Source organism: Schistocerca cancellata, chromosome 7, assembly GCF_023864275.1.
Source record: "Schistocerca cancellata isolate TAMUIC-IGC-003103 chromosome 7, iqSchCanc2.1, whole genome shotgun sequence".
Lineage (NCBI taxonomy): Eukaryota > Metazoa > Arthropoda > Insecta > Orthoptera > Acrididae > Schistocerca > Schistocerca cancellata.
Window position 1 is genome coordinate 140,888,304 of NC_064632.1, and position 19,778 is coordinate 140,908,081.

The following is a 19,778-nucleotide window of genomic DNA, read 5'->3' on the forward strand; positions in this document are numbered from 1 at the left end:
TCCCTTTGCAGTCACGGATCCCCACTTGCAGTGTGTCGATTTTATTAATGTTCACCGTGTATACAAACAGGGACGAAAATGAGACACCTAAGATCAATTAGCAATAATAATGATAACAACACTGCGTCAACGATAACATGGGCCATTTTTGACGTCGAATAACCGCTTGTTACAAATGAAACATCTTAATTTTCTTTAAGACAGTAAACTGTGTCTGCATGCAAATGATATGAAAGTAAATACACTCCTGGAAATTGAAATAAGAACACCGTGAATTCATTGTCCCAGGAAGGGGAAACTTTATTGACACATTCCTGGGGTCAGATACATCACATGATCACACTGACAGAACCACAGGCACATAGACACAGGCAACAGAGCATGCACAATGTCGGCACTAGTACAGTGTATATCCACCTTTCGCAGCAATGCAGGCTGCTATTCTCCCATGGAGACGATCGTAGAGATGCTGGATCTAGTCCTGTGGAACGGCTTGCCATGCCATTTCCACCAGGCGCCTCAGTTGGACCAGCGTTCGTGCTGGACGTGCAGACCGCGTGAGACGACGCTTCTTCGAGTCCCAAACATGAGCCGGCCGCGGTGGTCTAGCGGTTCTGGCGCTGCAGTCCGGAACCGCGGGACTGCTACGGTCGCAGGTTCGAATCCTGCCTCGGGCATGGGTGTGTGTGATGTCCTTAGGTTAGTTAGGTTTAAGTAGTTCTAAGTTCTAGGGGACTTATGACCTAAGATGTTGAGTCCCATAGTGCTCAGAGCCAGCCCAAACATGCTCAGTCGGGGACAGATCCGGAGATCTTGCTGGCCAGGGTAGTTGACTTACACCTTCTAGAGCACGTTGGGTGGCACGGGATACATGCGGACGTGCATTGTCCTGTTGGAACAGCAAGTTCCCTTGCCGGTCTAGGAATGGTAGAACGATGGGTTCGATGACGGTTTGGATGTACCGTGCACTATTCAGTGTCCCCTCGACGATCACCAGTGGTGTACGGCCAGTGTAGGAGATCGCTCCCCACACCATGATGCCGGGTGTTGGCCCTGTGTGCCTCGGTCGTATGCAGTCCTGATTGTGGCGCTCACCTGCACGGCGCCAAACACGCATACGACCATCATTGGCACCAAGGCAGAAGCGACTCTCATCGCTGAAGACGACACGTCTCCATTCGTCCCTCCATTCACGCCTGTCGCGACACCACTGGAGGCGTGCTGCACGATGTTGGGGCGTGAGCGGAAGACTGCCTAACGGTGTGCGGGACCGTAGCCCAGCTTCATGGAGACGGTTGCGAATGGTCCTCGCCGATACCCCAGGAGCAACAGTGTCCCTAAGTTGCTGGGAAGTGGCGGTGCGGTCCCCTACGGCACTGCGTAGAATCCTACGGTCTTGGCGTGCATCCGTGCGTCGCTGCGGTCCGGTCTCAGGTCGACGGGCACGTGCACCTTCCGCCGACCACTGGCGACAACATCGATGTACTGTGGAGACCTCATGCCCCACGTGTTGAGCAATTCGGCGGTACGTCCACCCGGCCTCCCGCATGCCCACTATACGCCCTCGCTCAAAGTCCGTCAACTGCACATACGGTTCACGTCCACGCTGTCGCGGCATGCTACCAGTGTTAAAGACTGCGATGGAGCTCCGTATGCCACGGCAAACTGGCTGACACTGACGGCGGCGGTGCACAAATGCCGCGCAGCTAGCGCCATTCGACGGCCAACACCGCGGTTCCTGGTGTGTCCGCTGTGCCGTGCGTGTGATCATTGCTTGTACAGCCCTTTCGCAGTGTCCGGAGCAAGTATGGTGGGTCTGACACACCGGTGTCAATGTGTTCTTTTTTCCATTTCCAGGAGTGTATATACGTTTCCTGTAACATTTTTTTTTTTCCTTTTGATGTACAATGTTCTTGGCTAATTTTTCCTTTTGATGTACAGCGTTCTTGGCTAATTTTTCCTTTTGATGTAGATCGTTCTTCGCTAATCTCTTATATTAAGTGAAAATTGGAAGACATATCACATTATGTAAATTGAATTGATTTACATTTTGCGTTATAAACAATTTTTCCATCATCATACTCCTCAAGTCACCATGCGGTGAATGGCGGGAGTCTCCTATACCATTGTTGGCAATTTTCTGTCCTGTTCCAATACTAAACAGAGTGATTGAAACGCGACTGTTCATATGCTCCCTTCGTTCGTATCTTGACACTGCAGTCCTTGGGCGAAATATACTTTGGTAGTGGGTGAAACATCCTGTAGTCAGTAGCAAATCCCTGTTCTCTGAACTTTCTGAACAGTCTTTTGCGATGAGAACGTTTCCTTCCATCCATATAACACTATTTGTTTCTGATTCATCTGTAATTTTTATAGTTTTTTGCTTTTAAAATTTTCACTTATTGTTACTATATTTTCTGTATATGTAATGTAAAGTCTACTATACTGGACATTGAAGTTCATTGCATTGTACGTCAGTAATGTATGTAAAATACTATGTAAATTGTTTATTAAGTTAATTTATTTTCTGATGATATTTGTATTTAAAAATAGTTGTGCGTATAAACTATTCACGTTGATGTTAATTTGACAATTGTAAGAAATGGTCACGCTAAGGTACAATGTAAGAAATAGGCGCTGTGTAAAAGCCAATGTGCTATTGTCTGAAACGAAAGTGGCTCTGACGAATGAAACGGGTGGCAAGGTCGAACGGGTGCTCTACCTAGAGCAAGCGCGGGAAGTAAGTCACACAGTCTGTAGGCAGCAGTGATTGAGGCAACACCTTTGTGGAGCAGGAGAAGTTTTGCCCGCATATTTGCACAAAAATGCCTCGGATGAAGACTGAAAACTGCTTACGACATAACTGCGAGTTTCTGGGCTACTGTATGCAAGACTGAAAGACGCCAAGAAGAGAAATTAACCCCCTACTGCAAGATACCTGCAGGCCGTACTATGAGATTGTAGCCGCAATAATTGTTCACCCCATTCAGCCTTAGGCCACCACATAAGATTTATTTGTATTTTTCTTTTTTACAGCGTGAACCATTAAATTAAACTGTGTTTTAATAACCATTCTTGAACTTTAAAGAAACTGGTTCACGCTGTTATTTCATCCTAATCATGCATCTGTGTAGGGTTCTTTCCTGGTGTTTGATTAATACGCGTATCCTGTTTTAAAGACTTATGCAATGCCAAGTTAATATAAATAGGCATCATTTAAAATATTTTTGTGTAAATAATGAGAAAGTTTTCGGTTGTTAGGACATATTCTGAGGCATCAAGGGGTCACCAGTTTAGTACTGGAGGGCAGCGTGGAGAGTAATAATCGTAGAGGGAGACCAAGAGATGAATACACTAAACAGATTCAGAAGGATGTCGGTTGCAGCAGGCACTGGGAGATGAAGAAGCTTGCACAGGATAGAGTATCATGGAGGGCTGCGTCAAACCAGTCTCTGGACCGAAGACCACAACAACAACAACATTTATTTGAAAAATCAAATTAAACAGCCGCATGAAAGTAGGTAAAATTCATACTTAAGCTTTTCCAATACTTCACCGTTTCACTGCCTGGATAGGGTGGTGATCGTTTTGTTTAATTAATTAATTAATTTATTTATCGAAACCACTAAATGAACTGGAACAGAGTTGTCCTAACTTCAGTATAATAATATTCATACTACATTTCTTTCTAAGCGCTGGGCAAGAACTTAGGAAAAGAGGTGAATAGTTTGATTTACTTATACATCAGACACAACACACCGTCAAATCCTGTGAAAAGGGTAACTCTATTGATTTGCTTTTCCTATCGACAGAACTATCCTCCCATAGTGTACTTTATTTGAAAACTAAACTAAATTTTAGTAAGGGGTTACGCGGTGGCAACATAGAGACAGGATTTTTGTTATTTAGGTGAAAGCATACAAAATTGTAATAGTAGTGGTAGGGTTATATCCAGAGATTCTAATTTGAGTTCAAGGAGCATCACCTTAATGTTCGCCGTTGATCGAACCTACTAACGACAAATAAAGTCTTACACCTAGATATTTAATCTACGTGATTGTGCATTGACATACTTGAACATTCATCCGCACTTATAGCAAGACGGCATTTATCATATCAAATAGAAAATCTGTCCCGGTCATTACCATCCATTTCGTCTCCTTTGTATAGTGGACTTCAATATAACAACCAATTATTATAAATTCGTAGGGAATAATGTGCTATGTTCACATCGCAGATGATTTTTTATTATTTTTGAAGGGCGTGGCACGAACGGCGATGCAGAAAACTACTCCGCTTTTGAATGCGTCCCACACAGTTGCTGCTGATTTAAGGTTTCAAACCGCACGAATTGGGGGTATAGGGTAATTGTATACAACAAGTTATCGTGAGCATTCAGTAACTGAAGCTCTTGTGACACATAATGACTTCTGATAACTGCTGCACTCTTGTGTTTCCTGTACGTAACAAACAGGATAATTTCTAGACATATTCAGCAGGCAGAAAGTAAAAAAGTTAGATTGTAGATGTTAAGGTTGACCTTTTCTATGACTGTGTTGTTACCATCTATAATTCGTTACATATAGACGGAGTTGTTGCCTAAAGGTAAAAGATTAAGATAATGAATGTGATTTCGCCAATGCGTAATAGCAAACTGTGTGTAATGGAGCAGTGAAAGAGCACAGGAGGAAAAGTTGTACAAATGTGTTTTACAGAGCAGCCAGAAAAAATTATGTAGCAGACGTTACCAGTATTTTTTATGATGACGAAGACGACCATAAGACAATTTACTGTTGCTTCGGAATCACTGCCTACACTTACCTAACTAAAGAACGTAATGAGTTATGTTGCATCTCTGTAGATGTAGATAAAGACAGGTATTTGCGCTGCTGTTATCTTGCATTCTGTGATAGGAATCGTGCTCCAAGCACTGCAGAAGTGACCCTAAGACCATGTTCGTGATGAGTGCTTATCCAAGAAATAAGTATTATAAAATTTGTTGAAATGTGATAATGAAAGCGATTACATACTCCATGTTAATATCGAAATATGTTTTAGTTTAGTAATTTCGTAACAGAGGATGGTAGATAATTTAAATCGCTTTAATTTTCACTCATAAATACTTAACAAAACCTCCCCTGTCAAGCGCACAGTTCCCCAACAGCAATGTGTAATCACGCAACTGGTTGGGGAATTGTGTGCAACCGCTGTTAAACTTCAGTGTATTGTCTTCTATATGCAAACCGATTATGTGTAGTAAAAGTAGAGATACTGCAGTAGTATTACCTACACTTGTTCTTAAATTACATTTCATGAATAATTCCAAACAATATTTTTTGCTTCAGTGCGTACTGTTCCCACTCCTTCCTCTGCTAATTACTGACTGTTGTTTTGTTATCTCCAAATACTCGATTTGGAATTATCTATTGCCTTTATTATTTCGAAGATAAAGGTTTGCGACATGGTGAATTAGACCCGTTGCTACCCGAAGTACAGATTCTCAATTAGTACACATATAAAAGTGGATTAGTGGCCACACATATATTTGAGAGTCAGAGGCTGCAAATGTTTAAAGGCTTACTAAGAAATTTAAGACTATGTATTTGCTTAACAAGTACGACATGGAAGATACTGCAGATTACCAGAGAAATCATCGATAAATATCCGTCTTGGGAGTTGCAAATGTGGAGTTTTATGGCTGTAATTCAAGAACATCGTACAATAAACTTTATATAAGTATATGTCAGTTTAGATGTGGGATAGAAAGATCCACCGTAGTTCAACAGCCGTGTCGTGAACTTGCACCGAAGCAGGGTTTCATCACAGATTTAAACGAGCCCAAACATGGTTGACACAGAAGCTGAACGAAGCCAAAATGAACATAGGGAGAAAAGTACGATAATTCTAAAGTAAAGTATTATATCCTGAACCGAAGAAATCTACTAAGATGGTTTGGTCATAGGTACGAGGGACGTTTAGCAGCTAATGAAACGCATTTTTTTTCTGAAAGTAGACTGGCTTTATTCAGGATTCTAAAACATCATATTATTCCCCACTTTTCAAGCAAAAAAACCCTGTTTTTCTAAATCATCTCCGTTCAGTGCGACAGCATTACGAAACATTACTGGGAAAGCTAGTACGTCCGTATGGCACCAACCAACTGGTCGACGTTGGAGTCAACATCTTGCTGCGCCAATAACCTCCCCATCATCCACGTACTGCTTCTTTCATTGTGCCAAATGTAAGAAAGTTAGAAGGTTCAAGATCAGGGCTGTAGCATTTTTGTGACGAAGAACTCATTGTGGGAGTCACAGTTGTCTGCGGTCGACCGATACACGGAAAATGGGGCAGGTTTGTGTGACTTTGTAGCGATGATGCCACTCTCCTCACCACAACTCACCGTGCTTTTGTTGATTGCAGGGTTTCAGTAGACATTCAGCAATTGCTTATGAATATCTACGATGCTCCAGTTTTCCGCCAAAAGAATGTCAATGACAGCTATTTGCTTAGAACGCACCTTAGTTACAGATGCCATTTTGGATGCTATGTTTAGAGCAGCTACGTATCGGAACTCCATGAAACTACAAGGGCTGAAACGTGAATATCCCATGATATCTCAACAAATTCCGCATTTTTCAACCGAAATTAGTCAAGAAAAAAAAGGCGCTGCAGTACTTACTGAACACCCCTCGTAAATCAGTAAACGCATTAAGATCGTCTATAACTCTAAACATATATTCCGCAGCTCGTGGTCTCGCGGTTGTAATCTCGTTTCCCGTGTACGGGGCACCGGGTTCAATTCCTGGCGGTGTCATGGATTTTCACCCGCCTCTAGATGAGTGGGTGTATATTTTGTCCTCATCATTTCATCATTATTCATGAAAGTGGCTAGTTCCGATTGAGCAAAGTTTGGGAATTTGTACGGGCGTTGATAACCGCGCAGTTGAGCGCCCCACAAACCAAACATCATCATCATTAAAGATTATACTCCTGCCGTAATGCGAATGACACAGGGAAAGTCGACATAGTGAAGATCATCTTTCGAAATTGTTCACTGACAGACATAAGACTGTGTTGTTCACTGATAATAATCGCACGAGCGTCGAGATGACAAATGTTGAGACACTTTTAATGACAGTGCAAGAAACAGCCAGCTGTAACCAGTCTGAAAAATGAGGCAAATGCATATATTGTGGTTCCTTTACGATTCTAAATAGAACTTGCTTACTTTGTAGCATATTTTTATCGTTGGTGAAGATGGTAAAATTCTTATGGGACATGAAGTTGTCTCTTAGACTTGTTTGATTCAATTGCAACATTTTCGATTCCTCCGAAAACGGATTCCGCGTGATACTCCACTCTGAGTGGGCTGCGCCAATTTGTATAACTTCTTTTAGCACCGTGAAACGGTATTTTGACGCGTGCATGTTATTGTTTAACGGGACTTCAGACACGTACCTTCCAATCATCAAAAAGTTAATTACGTTACTTCGTTTTTTCATGATACTTAAAATTTTATGACTACATTTGTAGTTACTGAGGTCAGGAAAATTGAATGTTTGTGGAATATAAACGAACTAGTGTGGAGTGAATGGTGTTTATAGAGTTCGTTTCTAATTCGTTGTAAACACAAACAGCGTAACGTTGGTGTCAAATGAACCGTAATAGACACCCAAGGGGCACATCAATAAAAAAAGAAATAAAGAACGCATGGAGAGTAGCACTTTTCGTGACGGTTTTGTTTGACAAGTGAAAGAGCATCACACAAGGGCTCGTTCAAATTCAGTAGATAGCTATACAAGACAGATGTTGTGCATCACAAAGAGGTTTAGTTTTGCATAGTGTGCCTCAAAGAAATGCGAAGTAATATGTTACACCTTCCCTCACACATTTCGTCTCACATCACGACCGCCATGATAAAAGCAAAGGTGTTACGCCTTCTTCGGGTAACCCTAGCCGCGCACCATTTCCGACTGGAAGAGGAAAATTGAAATAAGATAGCAAAATATACTCTGTACTGTTGCTTACCGAATGGAAACTGTATCTGAAAGATTTCGAGACTCTAAACCTTTTTTCCAGAGTATTTGGTCGATCAGAACATGGAATCTGGTATTGTAAGCAATGTGACATTTATTGTGTATGTATTTCTGTTGCTTCTGAATGTTTTCTAGCGCGATATACGTTTCGTTTACTAGCCCGAAGTTTCCTATCTATTGGAATTCACCAAAGAAGTTCTGTTGGTTTATCTTCAATGCATAATTTGGCTGGATGTTTTCGATTATACCAGTTACCTCGTCGTACTGTTATAGACACCACATTAGTGTTGTGTGTGTTCTTGTTTTCCATGCATGAAATATGAAATAATGGTAGGTAACACTTTTCGTTATCACTTAAAGCTTCTGGGCTAATAAGCCGTGGTCAGTGTACAAAACTTTCTCCTAACGTTTCCTCTCGGACTACGGGAGACATCTTCAGAAATAGAGTGGCGAAATGCAACAAGAAATAGAGGGAGCACCGAATGATCAGTGTAGAAAAAAATGGTTCAAATGGCTTTGAGCACTAAGGGACTTAACTACTAAGGTCATCAGTCCCCTAGAACTTAGAACTACTTAAACCTAACTAACCTAAGGACATCACACACATCTATGCCCGAGGCAGGATTCGAACCTGCGAGCGTAGCGGCCGCGCGGTTCCAGACTGTAGCGCCTTTAACCGCTTGGCCACCACGGCCATCTGATCAGTGTAGAGGGCACCACAGTCAATCACGTGACGTCGGCTACAAGATTATCTCTGGTAGCGTCAACATTGTCGACTGAATTTAATTGATCACCATTCTTACGTTGTAGTGTGGACATCCAAATTTTATCTAATTTAAAACCTTCCTCTTTTATATTAAAATTATTACGGTGTTTGCAAACCTCAATAGCCTCTCTGCAACATACGGGCATGATAATGCGATGTTTTCGATATAACACTTGTCTCAGTGAATTTTGTATCATAATCATCCTCTTGGTAAAGACGTTCCGCTGTGGACGATTTATCCATATGTCCCAATTCGACAGTTCCTCTTGTGTCCAATCAGACTGGTGTTGTCACCTTTTTTATGGTAGCCATATAAACTAGTCCATTATTACAAGGAATTTTATATTCACACGATGTAGCGAAAGTATGTCGTATATATTTCACCGATCTTACGTTCATTTACCTTCCTAGTGACTCTCAAAGCCATTTCCACGCCTTACTTTCTCAACACTTTCCCAATGCGGTCTGTAATCGCACTGATGAACGGAGCGAAAACTTTTCCTCTCGGTGGTCGCCGTTCCTCGCTGATGCTGATTCTCATCCGAGGGCGAAGTGCTCGATACGTTTCTTTCTTCGAGCAACCATTCGTCTTGAATGTCGACCGTAAATGTTGAAGCTCATCTTATAAATAAGTCGGGTCACAAACCTGGTGCACCCTGTCCACTTATGGTAGTTTTGATTTCCCTCAACAATAGTTATAGTATATTGTTCTCATGCCTATCAGAAGCTATAGTTTGCTGGAGAAAGAGTGGTCGAACAATTTATGTTGGACTAATTCTCCAGCACATTAATATGCTCATATCACGCACAAGATCATGAAGTAATTAATGTGGATTTTTCAGAACTCCAAAGTCATATGTTCTATAGTTTACGTATCTTCATAAACGTAATTACGCTTCATCAGAAAAAAAAAACTGTGATACAGGGCTAACCTCACAATCATACAAAGACTACGAGACAGAGCTGCAGTACTGACGCCGCACAACAATATCTCAATTGATCCGTTGACGCACTCCCATTAACTTGTTACGTCTTTTAGCTTGAGTTTTTGTAAAGCTCTTTGAGCAAATGTTGCTGACATGCCAGCTTAAAGCACTAAATGTCTCAATGATTTTCTCGAGTACCTATTCTAGACCTTTTTTTGTCTTGTTTACTTAGACGAACGGGCTGGGCGAATGCGACTTCGCAGCCCACCCTCAGGTTTGGAACCCGTATAGCGCCCAACACAGACCTAACGCCCAGAATTTCCGTATAATTACTTCTATACATGGCTGCACAAATCTGATTTAAATTTTATTAAATGGAATAAAGTTCTCTGGTATCCATTACGGACACAATCAATCCATAACTTTTTTTTTATCATCAGTCTACTGACTGGTTTGATGCGGCTCGCCACGAATTCCTTTCCTGTGCTAACCTCTTCATCTCAGAGTAGCACTTGCAACCTACGTCCTCAATTATTTGCTTGATGTATTCCAATCTCTGTCTTCCTCTACAGTTTTTGCCCTCTACAGCTCCCTGTAGTACCATGGAAGTCATTCCCTCATGTCTTAGCAGATGTCCTATCATCCTGTCCCTTCTCCGTATCAGCGTTTTCCACATATTCCTTTCCTCTCCGATTCTGCGTAGAACCTCCTCATCCCTTACCTTATCAGTCAACCTAATTTTCAACATTCGTCTATAGCACCACATCTCAAATGCTTCGATTCTCTTCTGTTCCGGTTTTCCCAGAGTCCATGTTTCACTACCATACAATGCTGTACTCCAGACGTACATCCTCAGAAATTTCTTCCTCGAATTAAGGCCGGTATTTGATATTAGTAGACTTCTCTTGGCCAGAAATGCCATTTTTCCATAGCGAGTCTGCTTTTGATGTCCTCCTTGCTCCGTCCGTCATTGGTTATTTTACTGCCTAGGTAAAATGGCTCTGAGCACTATGGGACTTAACTCCTAAGGTCATCAGTCCCCTAGAACTTAGAACTAATTAAACCTAACTAACCTAAGGAAATCTTACACATCCATGCCCGAGGCAGGATTCGAACCTGCGACGTAGCGGTCGCTCGGCTCCAGACTGTAGCGCCTAGAACCGCACGGCCACTCCAGCCGGCACTGCCTAGGTAGCAGAATTCCTTAACTTCATTGACTTCGTGTCCATCAATCCTGATGTTAAGTTTGTCGCTTTCTCATTTCTACTACTTCTCATTACCTTCGTCTTTCTCCGATTTTCCATAGCTAAGACACCATTATCTGTGTTGTGACACGGCTAACATTCTTTTCCACAGTTTTCGTATTTTTAATTGTTATTATAATACTGAAAACACTATATACGAAACTATACAACTTCATACTACAGTCTCATCTATGTCTACATGATTACTCCGCAATTCACAGTTATGAGCCTGGCAGAGGAACGGGATGAACTAACTTAAATTTTTCCGTGCTAGCTCTGATTTCTCTTATTTTATTAATATGATCATTTCTCTCTATGTCAGTTGGTGCCAACAAAATATTTTTATACCCTAAGGAAAAAGTTGGTGATTGAAATTTCATGAGAAGGTTCTACCGCAACAAAAAACGCCTTTACTTTAATGACAGACACTCCAACTCACGTAACATATCCTTGGCCCTCTCTCCCCTTTTTCCCGATAATACAAAACGAGCTGCCGTTCTCTGAAGTGTTTTGTTACCTCTGTCAATTGTATGTGATACGGGTCATACATCGCATACTAACACTCTACAAGAGGGAGGACTAGTGTAGACTAAGCAGACTCATTAGTAGACTTGCTACATTAAGTGTTCTAATAATAGACGTTGTCTTTGGTTTGCGTCACCCATAACATTGTCTATGTGATCATTCCTGTTTAAGTTACTGGTAATTGTAATCTGTAAGTATTTAGCTGAGTTAGATTTGTGTGATTTGTAGTGCAACCGAAATTTAGTGGATTCCCGCACAGGCCTATAACAGTTCTTTGGCAAATGCCAGATATTACTTCAGTTTTACTCGATGACTTTACGCCGGTTATTACGTACTGTGATCTTCCTGACAGGAATGACGAACCCTGTAATACAACTGAGGAGTTACGCCATAGGCACGCAAATCGCTTCGAAGTCGCTTGTGAGAAACGGTGTGTAAAGGTTTCTGAAAATCTAAAAATATGGAATGAGTTTGATGTCCCCTGTCAGTAGTAATCATTACTTCGTAAGAATACAGTGCAAGTTGTGTATCAAGAGATCGATATTTTCCGAATCCGTTTTGCCTATTTGTCAATAAATTTGTTTCTTTCTATAAGCAAGCGACTGTATATGATTGCTAAGTATGGAGCTATTGTATGCCTCTTGCAGCTGGTGTACTTCACATTGGACCGGAATCTCTTTGAGTTTTCTGCCAGATTACGAGACAGTGTTTCGTTGCGAAAACTATTAAAAGTATCTTCCATTAAAGTTCGTCATTAATTAGGAGCTTCTATTTAACTTCGTCAATCTTGGGGCTTTTGCGTTCTTTTAAATTTGTTTCGCTTTTTTCGTTCCTTCTGCAATAGTGCTCTGATCTATTTTGTGTGCCGCGGGGATCAGTACATTCTCTTATTAATTTACTTGGTATATATCTCTAAATTGTCATTGATATTATTTCTTTGAATTTCAGTCTCATCTGATCTACGCTTACATAATCAGATTGGAAGAAGTGGAGACTGTGTCTTAGGAAGGCGTCAAGCGAAATGTTATCTGCTTTTCAAAATAGATGCATTTTAAGTTTAATTCTGGTGGGTTTGGACGTTATGGTATTCAGACTAGCTAAAACAACCTTGCGGTCACTGATACCTGTATCTGTCATGATGCTCCTTATCTGGTAAGGATTATTTGTTGCTAAGAAGTCAAGTATGATATCACAACGATTTACACTTCGAGAGCGTTCCTGAAGTAATTGTTCAAAATAATTTGCTGGGAAGGTATTCGGTACGATTTTGGATGACGTTTTATGGCTACCAGTCATTTGTTCATTTGTTGTATTGGTAAACTTTGTTACATCACTTGTTTACCCCAAATTGTAGCCCGCCCTAGAGGTTCTGAGCTAAGTAATGGTAAACCAACAACGAACATTCAATCCTACTAATACACCTACACTGAAAACTAGACGTTTTTTGTTATTAACTACCAGTTTTTTAATATATATTTGTCCACGGACTAGAAAGAGTTGTCCAGAAGATATGATTTTAAGTTAGATTTTATACTTGCTTTACTATCTATTAGAAGCCTCATCTTACTAACCAAATTATCCATCAATTTGGAAAAGTCATACTGAGCACATTTATGAGTAACTGAAGGCTTTAATAGTGATCAATGAAGGTCATTTATTATTCTGATGTAGGGATGGATATGGCTATTCTTTCCAGGTATGGTGGATTGTGTATCACGGATTTTATTAATAAATTTATTTATTATGGTGCATTTAAAATGCCTAATTCCTTGAAGAGTTCTCTACAAGATAAATGTAGGTCAACACAACATATTATTATTAGTGTGCGCATTTGTGTTATCCGTTCCACCTTCCTGAGCGATGAATTACAACAAAAATCATTCCAGAAGACATAATTGAGTGGATATGTGTAACATATGACAGAAGGCTGATTCGTTTGTTTCCAAGACTAGCAATATACGAAGTGGCAAAATAGTTGAATGTGATTGTTTCTTCCAGTTGAAGTTTTTATCTGTAGGTACACCCATGATTACGAGCATTATCGACTCCTGTTCTTGAGCTAGAGAAACTGTTGATACGGCTCTACTTCTTGTACACGAAGCACCAGCTTCCCTTGATTAAAGGTAAGTCGAAGGACATTCACATACACAAGGAATAGGGATGGACCGAAAATTGAATTTTCGTAGGTTCCTTCATGATTTTTTTCTCCGCCACTAAAATATTCTCTCCTTTCCACATTGGTTTAGTTATTTGGCATTGCTTTCTGCTTGTTAAACGTGAATCAAATTAGTGGTCTGAAAAGCCCTCAGTTCTACGAAACTTTTTATTTTTCAGTGAGAGTAACATGATCTGTACAATCAAATCTTGTAATATTGGTGACAGAATATGTGAACAGAAACCTTGCTGGAAACGAAACCGTGCAGTGCTAAGTAAATTGTTTCTACCGTGAGAGTACTCTTAACTATATTACCTTTCCCAATATTTTGAAAGAAAGAGGTCAGTAAATTTTTAATTGCTTCTTGTCGTTTTTCTGATGAAGACGTTGAACAGTGACAATCTCGATATGTTTGAAAATATTCCCTGTGTATTCTATGTATGAGTGATGACAATTATTAAGTAAGGACAACTGTTCAGATTTCGGTTTGAAATTCCTTCAGCGTCATACGAGCTTCTGTTTTAGAGGGCTTCTATAATTCTGTTAATTACAATCAATAATGTTGCTGCTATTTCTACAAGGTTAAAGCTTCATGCAAAGACATTTTCTACGTATTTTCTTATTTCTTAAACTGGGTCGTTTTGTCCTGTCTTTGCTAATACATTTGGGAAGAAATAATTAAATATTCCTACCACTAGTGAGCTGTCAGTCACAACACTGTCATTCATTTTAATTGTATTTTGTACACAGAGGGGTTGTTCTGTCTCTCTTTTAACAATATCTCATACAGTAGCCATCTTACTTTCTGTATCATTAACTTATAACACGATTTGCACTGTTCTCTAAATTTCAATGAGTTTTCACAAATATTATAATTTATTTTCTCTACTGTAAGGAACAACCGATTTGCAAATTTTCTGGTCTTCATACAAATTTTCCATTTATTCTTACACGATACTTTGATCGCTTTAGTTATCCACGGCTAGCTTGACTTATTAATGGACTTTCTGGTTGATCCACTTTCAAATATTGACATAAATTTATGATACGACATATTGATATTCACATTAACATTACTTTCCATGTACATTTAGCACCTCCTACTTCTTCGACCTAGTTTTTAAAACAGCGCATTCATGTAACATTAATATGCTTCACTGCTTTGTATGAACATGCCTAAGAGCTGTAAGGTGCTATAATTAATATTTCCATTAATTGTGCATCATGGTCAGACAATCCATTAAAATTGGGTACAAATTTAGTGTTTCAACATGACCATTAACATCTCGCACTATAGCACGTTGCGTGAATTGGAATCTCTACTTTTTATGAACATGTCCAAGAGCTGAAAGGTGCTATATTTTTTACATCAATTGAGCATCGTGGTGAAACAGTCCACTACAAATTGAATGCACATAACTTTTTTCAGCGTGACCCTCTAACATCTCTCAATGAGGCGCAGAGTGTGTGGATTAGAGCCGCTTATTAGCTCTGCCAGTGAGTAAAGAAGCTACAGGATAAAATGTTTCGATACTGCCTCACCTCGAAGAGTACGGCGACGCAGACGTAGTCGTACTGCGCGCCTTCGCAGGGCCCGTGCACGACCTGCAGCTCGAGGGCGTACCGGCAGTAGTCGAGGGTGTGCTCCGAGCCTTCGTCGTCGCTGGGCCCCCAGTGGAACTCGGCCCAGGCGAAGGGCCAGCAGCCCTCGCCCAGAGGGCCTCCACTGAGGGCGGGCGCGCTGGTCCTGCCGCCCCAGCAACCACGCAGCACAGCTGCAGCAGACATCGGAGCTGCAGGCCACAGGGACAGAGTCACGTACAGTGGTTGGACAAATACATGAGAACACAGCGAGAAATGCAGGCTTCAAAATAAGTGCATATGCTATCTAAGTCTGCAAGTAGCGCTGTTGTTACACTCCTGGAAATGGAAAAAAGAACACATTGACACCGGTGTGTCAGACCCACCATACTTGCTCCGGACACTGCGAGAGGGCTGTACAAGCAATGATCACACGCACGGCACAGCGGACACACCAGGAACCGCGGTGTTGGCCGTCGAATGGCGCAGCATTTGTGCACCGCCGCCGTCAGTGTCAGCCAGTTTGCCGTGGCATACGGAGCTCCATCGCAGTCTTTAACACTGGTAGCATGCCGCGACAGCGTGGACGTGAACCGTATGTGCAGTTGACGGACTTTGAGTGAGGGCGTATAGTGGGCATGCGGGAGGCCGGGTGGACGTACCGCCGAATTGCTCAACACGTGGGGCGTGAGGTCTCCACAGTACATCGCTGTTGTCGCCAGTGGTCGGCGGAAGGTGCACGTGCCCGTCGACCTGAGACCGGACCGCAGTGACGCACGGATCCACGCCAAGACCGTAGGATCCTACGCAGTGCCGTAGGGGACCGCACCGCCACTTCCCAGCAAATTAGGGACACTGTTGCTCCTGGGGTATCGGCGAGGACCATTCGCAACCGTCTCCATGAAGCTGGGCTACGGTCCCGCACACCGTTAGGCCGTCTTCCGCTCACGCCCCAACATCGTGCAGCCCGCTTCCAGTGGTGTCGCGACAGGCGTGAATGGAGGGACGAATGGAGACGTGTCGTCTTCAGCGATGAGAGTCGCTTCTGCCTTGGTGCCAATGATGGTCGTATGCGTGTTTGGCGCCGTGCAGGTGAGCGCCACAATCACGACTGCATACGACCGAGGCACACAGGGCCAACACCCGGCATCATGGTGTGGGGAGCGATCTCCTACACTGGCCGTACACCACTGGTGATCGTCGAGGGGACACTGAATAGTGCACGGTACATCCAAACCGTCATCGAACCCATCGTTCTACCATTCCTAGACCGGCAAGGGAACTTGCTGTTCCAACAGGACAATGCACGTCCGCATGTATCCCGTGCCACCCAACGTGCTCTAGAAGGTGTAAGTCAACTACCCTGGCCAGCAAGATCTCCGGATCTGTCCCCCATTGAGCATGTTTGGGACTGGATGAAGCGTCGTCTCACGCGGTCTGCACGTCCAGCACGAACGCTGGTCCAACTGAGGCGCCAGGTGGAAATGGCATGGCAAGCCGTTCCACAGGACTACATCCAGCATCTCTACGATCGTCTCCATGGGAGAATAGCAGCCTGCATTGCTGCGAAAGGTGGATATACACTGTACTAGTGCCGACATTGTGCATGCTCTGTTGCCTGTGTCTATGTGCCTGTGGTTCTGTCAGTGTGATCATGTGATGTATCTGACCCCAGGAATGTGTCAATAAAGTTTCCCCTTCCTGGGACAATGAATTCACGGTGTTCTTATTTCAATTTCCAGGAGTGTATTTTCTCGCGAATGGCACCTGTGAAAAGTCGTCAATAAGTTGTGTTAGTCATGGTCAGAACAATGTTCCGTGTTATTGTGAGTGCATTATGTGAGAGCTAAGTAAATTAAAACGTGGACAAATTGTTGCTGGTTGCTTCTGAAAGGAGAAGGTAGGTGAAGGTATTGAGGTTTCAAGAGTCATCGTATCGAAGCTCGTAAAATGTGGACTACGGCCCAATGGAAACTACTCATTTGTTGAGATAAGTGCTGTGTCACACTGTTACCCACTTCTGGCCGAGTTTATGTCACAAGGATGAAACGTAGTGGGATTAGTAGAAGATTTAAGAAGCCATGTCGTGGTATTCCATGGGCCCCATGGTTACTCTGAAAGGTTGCAATACTGCCAAGGTTTATGTGACTACTTTGGCTAATCAGGTCTATTCCAAGGTAAAATGCTTTTGCCCAATGGTGACTCTACATTCCAAGACGACAGGCTCCGTGTGTTCATGTAGTTTGCATCACCCTGGCCTGGTTTCTTGAGCACTAGGATGAATCATTGCATCTGCCCTGGTCACCAGAGTGTCCAGATATCAGTGTTATTGAAGATTTGAGGTGCATTTGGGAGAGAAGTAAGCATGAACCTTGAAAACAATACGGAACCTGTGTTATACATTCCGAGATGACTGGAAACTGTTTTGAATGATGACAGGATTCCAACACCATATTAGGCATTGTGACGTGTTGTGTTGGTAATCTTTACATATTTTGGTCCACCTCCTCTACGTATCAATGTGAAGTACCCAATAAGAAACAACAACGACTGGTTCAGGCACAGATGAAGGCAGAGAGGAAGAGATTGGAAACTACCTAAAAATATCCACCTAACAGAGCACACTGGTCGCTTTGGTGAGCTGTAGATGGAAAAAGAATTATTATCTGACTGGAGACAATCAGTCTGGCTTTAATTTTAGTAAAAGTGGTTCTGTCGTGGTGCATGATGATGGAAGCAAGACTTCCGAGAAGCCAAGACACGATAACGGGACTTGTCGCCCTAGAAAAAGGTTTCGACAACGTGAAAAGTATTAAAAAGTTGGAAATAATACGAAAAATTGATATAACATATAGAGAAAGACGGGTAGTACATAATTTGCGTACAAACCATGGAATAATGGAAGAGCTGGAATGAAGTACTGAAACTGAAAATATTAAGCAGGGATGAAGTCTTCTGCTCCTATCTTTCAGTCTATAGAACAAGGAAGCAATAACTGAAATAAAATAAAGTTTCACGACTGTGACTAATACGAGGGTTGTCCAGAAAGTTCCGATCGGTCGCAAAATCGAATCCACAGAGAAAACCAGAAACGTTTTATATGCAACAGTTAGGTACACTTCCACCTAGTTCTCTACATAGTCGCCGCTCCAACTTCGAGTTTTGTCATAGTGTTGTATCAACTTTCCAATATCCTCGTCACAGACAACAGCCGCCTGTGCTTTCTGCCAGTTATCTGTACTGGTCTACAGCTTGTTGTCTGTGGAAAAATTTTGTCTTCATAGCCAGCGGTTCTTGTGAGCAGAGGTTAGACTCAGGGAGAGCCAATTACGGACTGCATTGTGAGTGATCAAACACTTCTCATCGGAAACGCTGCAGGTTCGTCTTCATTGCCCCCGCAGTGTGCGGCTGAAAATTGGCATGAGGAAGAAACTACTCGACAGTTGTGTTATGTTGGCTGCATCACACACGCGAAATCTCTAACCAGGCCCTCATACTTGGCGGGAGACGCTATTCCCTATGTATCTTTACGTGCTCACTTTTCACTCAAAACTGGAAATAGCAACGCGACACGATCGACAGGCATACTAGAGACACTGCCCAACACATCTTGTCAAAGCTTTACCAGATTTTGCCAGTGGTTTCCATTTCGCGACCGATCGGAACGTACTTTCTGGACAACACTCGTATAATAAAAGATATAAATGATAAGATTGGCTAATGACATTGCTATAATCACCGAAATTCAAGAATAATCACAGTGCCTGTTGAATAGAATGTCTAAAGTGTATGGACTGAGAGTAAACCAAACAAAAATGAAAAGAAATTAGGAGTAGGAGAAACGAGATTAGCGATAAAATTAACTTCGTAATAGCCATGGACTAGATGAGCGATGGAATTGTACTGCTTTGGAAGCAAAGAAACACATGACGGGGCAGTAGGGAAGATGAAGAAACGTGACTGACAGGCAAAGAGGGCATCTCTGGCCAAAATAATCCTATTAGTAGCAAACATTGGTCTTAATTTCAGGAATTAATTTCGAGACAGTGCGATTTATTGACACGTAGTCAGCACGGATTCAGATAATATCGTTCTTGCTAAACACAAATACCACTTTGTACACATCAAGTAATCAGTGCTATCGACAGGGGATGTCAAATTAATTCCATATTTAGGCTTTCGACACCGTTCCTCACAAGCGTCTTCTAACCAAACTGCGTGCCTGTGGAATATCACCTCAGTTGGGCGACTGGATTCATGATTTCCTTTCAGAAAGGCCACAGTTCGTAGTAATAGACGGAAAGTCATCGAGTAAAACAGAAATAAATCCGGTATTCCCCAAGGAAGTGTTATAGGCCCTCTATTGTTACTGATCTGTACTAACGACATAGGAGACAATCTCAGTAGCTATCTATTGTTTGCACATGATGCTGTCATTTACCCTCTTGCAAAGTCATCAGATGACCAAAACGAATTGAAATATGATTTAGATAAGACATCTGTATGGTCCGTAAAATGGCAATTGACCCTGAATAAAAAAAAGTT

General features: G+C 42.1%; 1 protein-coding gene across 1 annotated transcript in view; it reads right to left on the reverse strand.

The window, feature by feature from the left end:
* LOC126092669 (carbonic anhydrase 2-like) overlaps nucleotides 1-15,440 on the reverse strand; it is a 118,090-nt gene extending 102,650 nt beyond the window's left edge. The window contains exon 1 of the mRNA XM_049908390.1: nucleotides 15,195-15,440. Coding sequence (XP_049764347.1) covers nucleotides 15,195-15,440 — 246 coding nt within the window. The remainder of the gene's footprint in view (nucleotides 1-15,194) is intronic.
* Nucleotides 15,441-19,778: the final 4,338 nt, after the last annotated feature.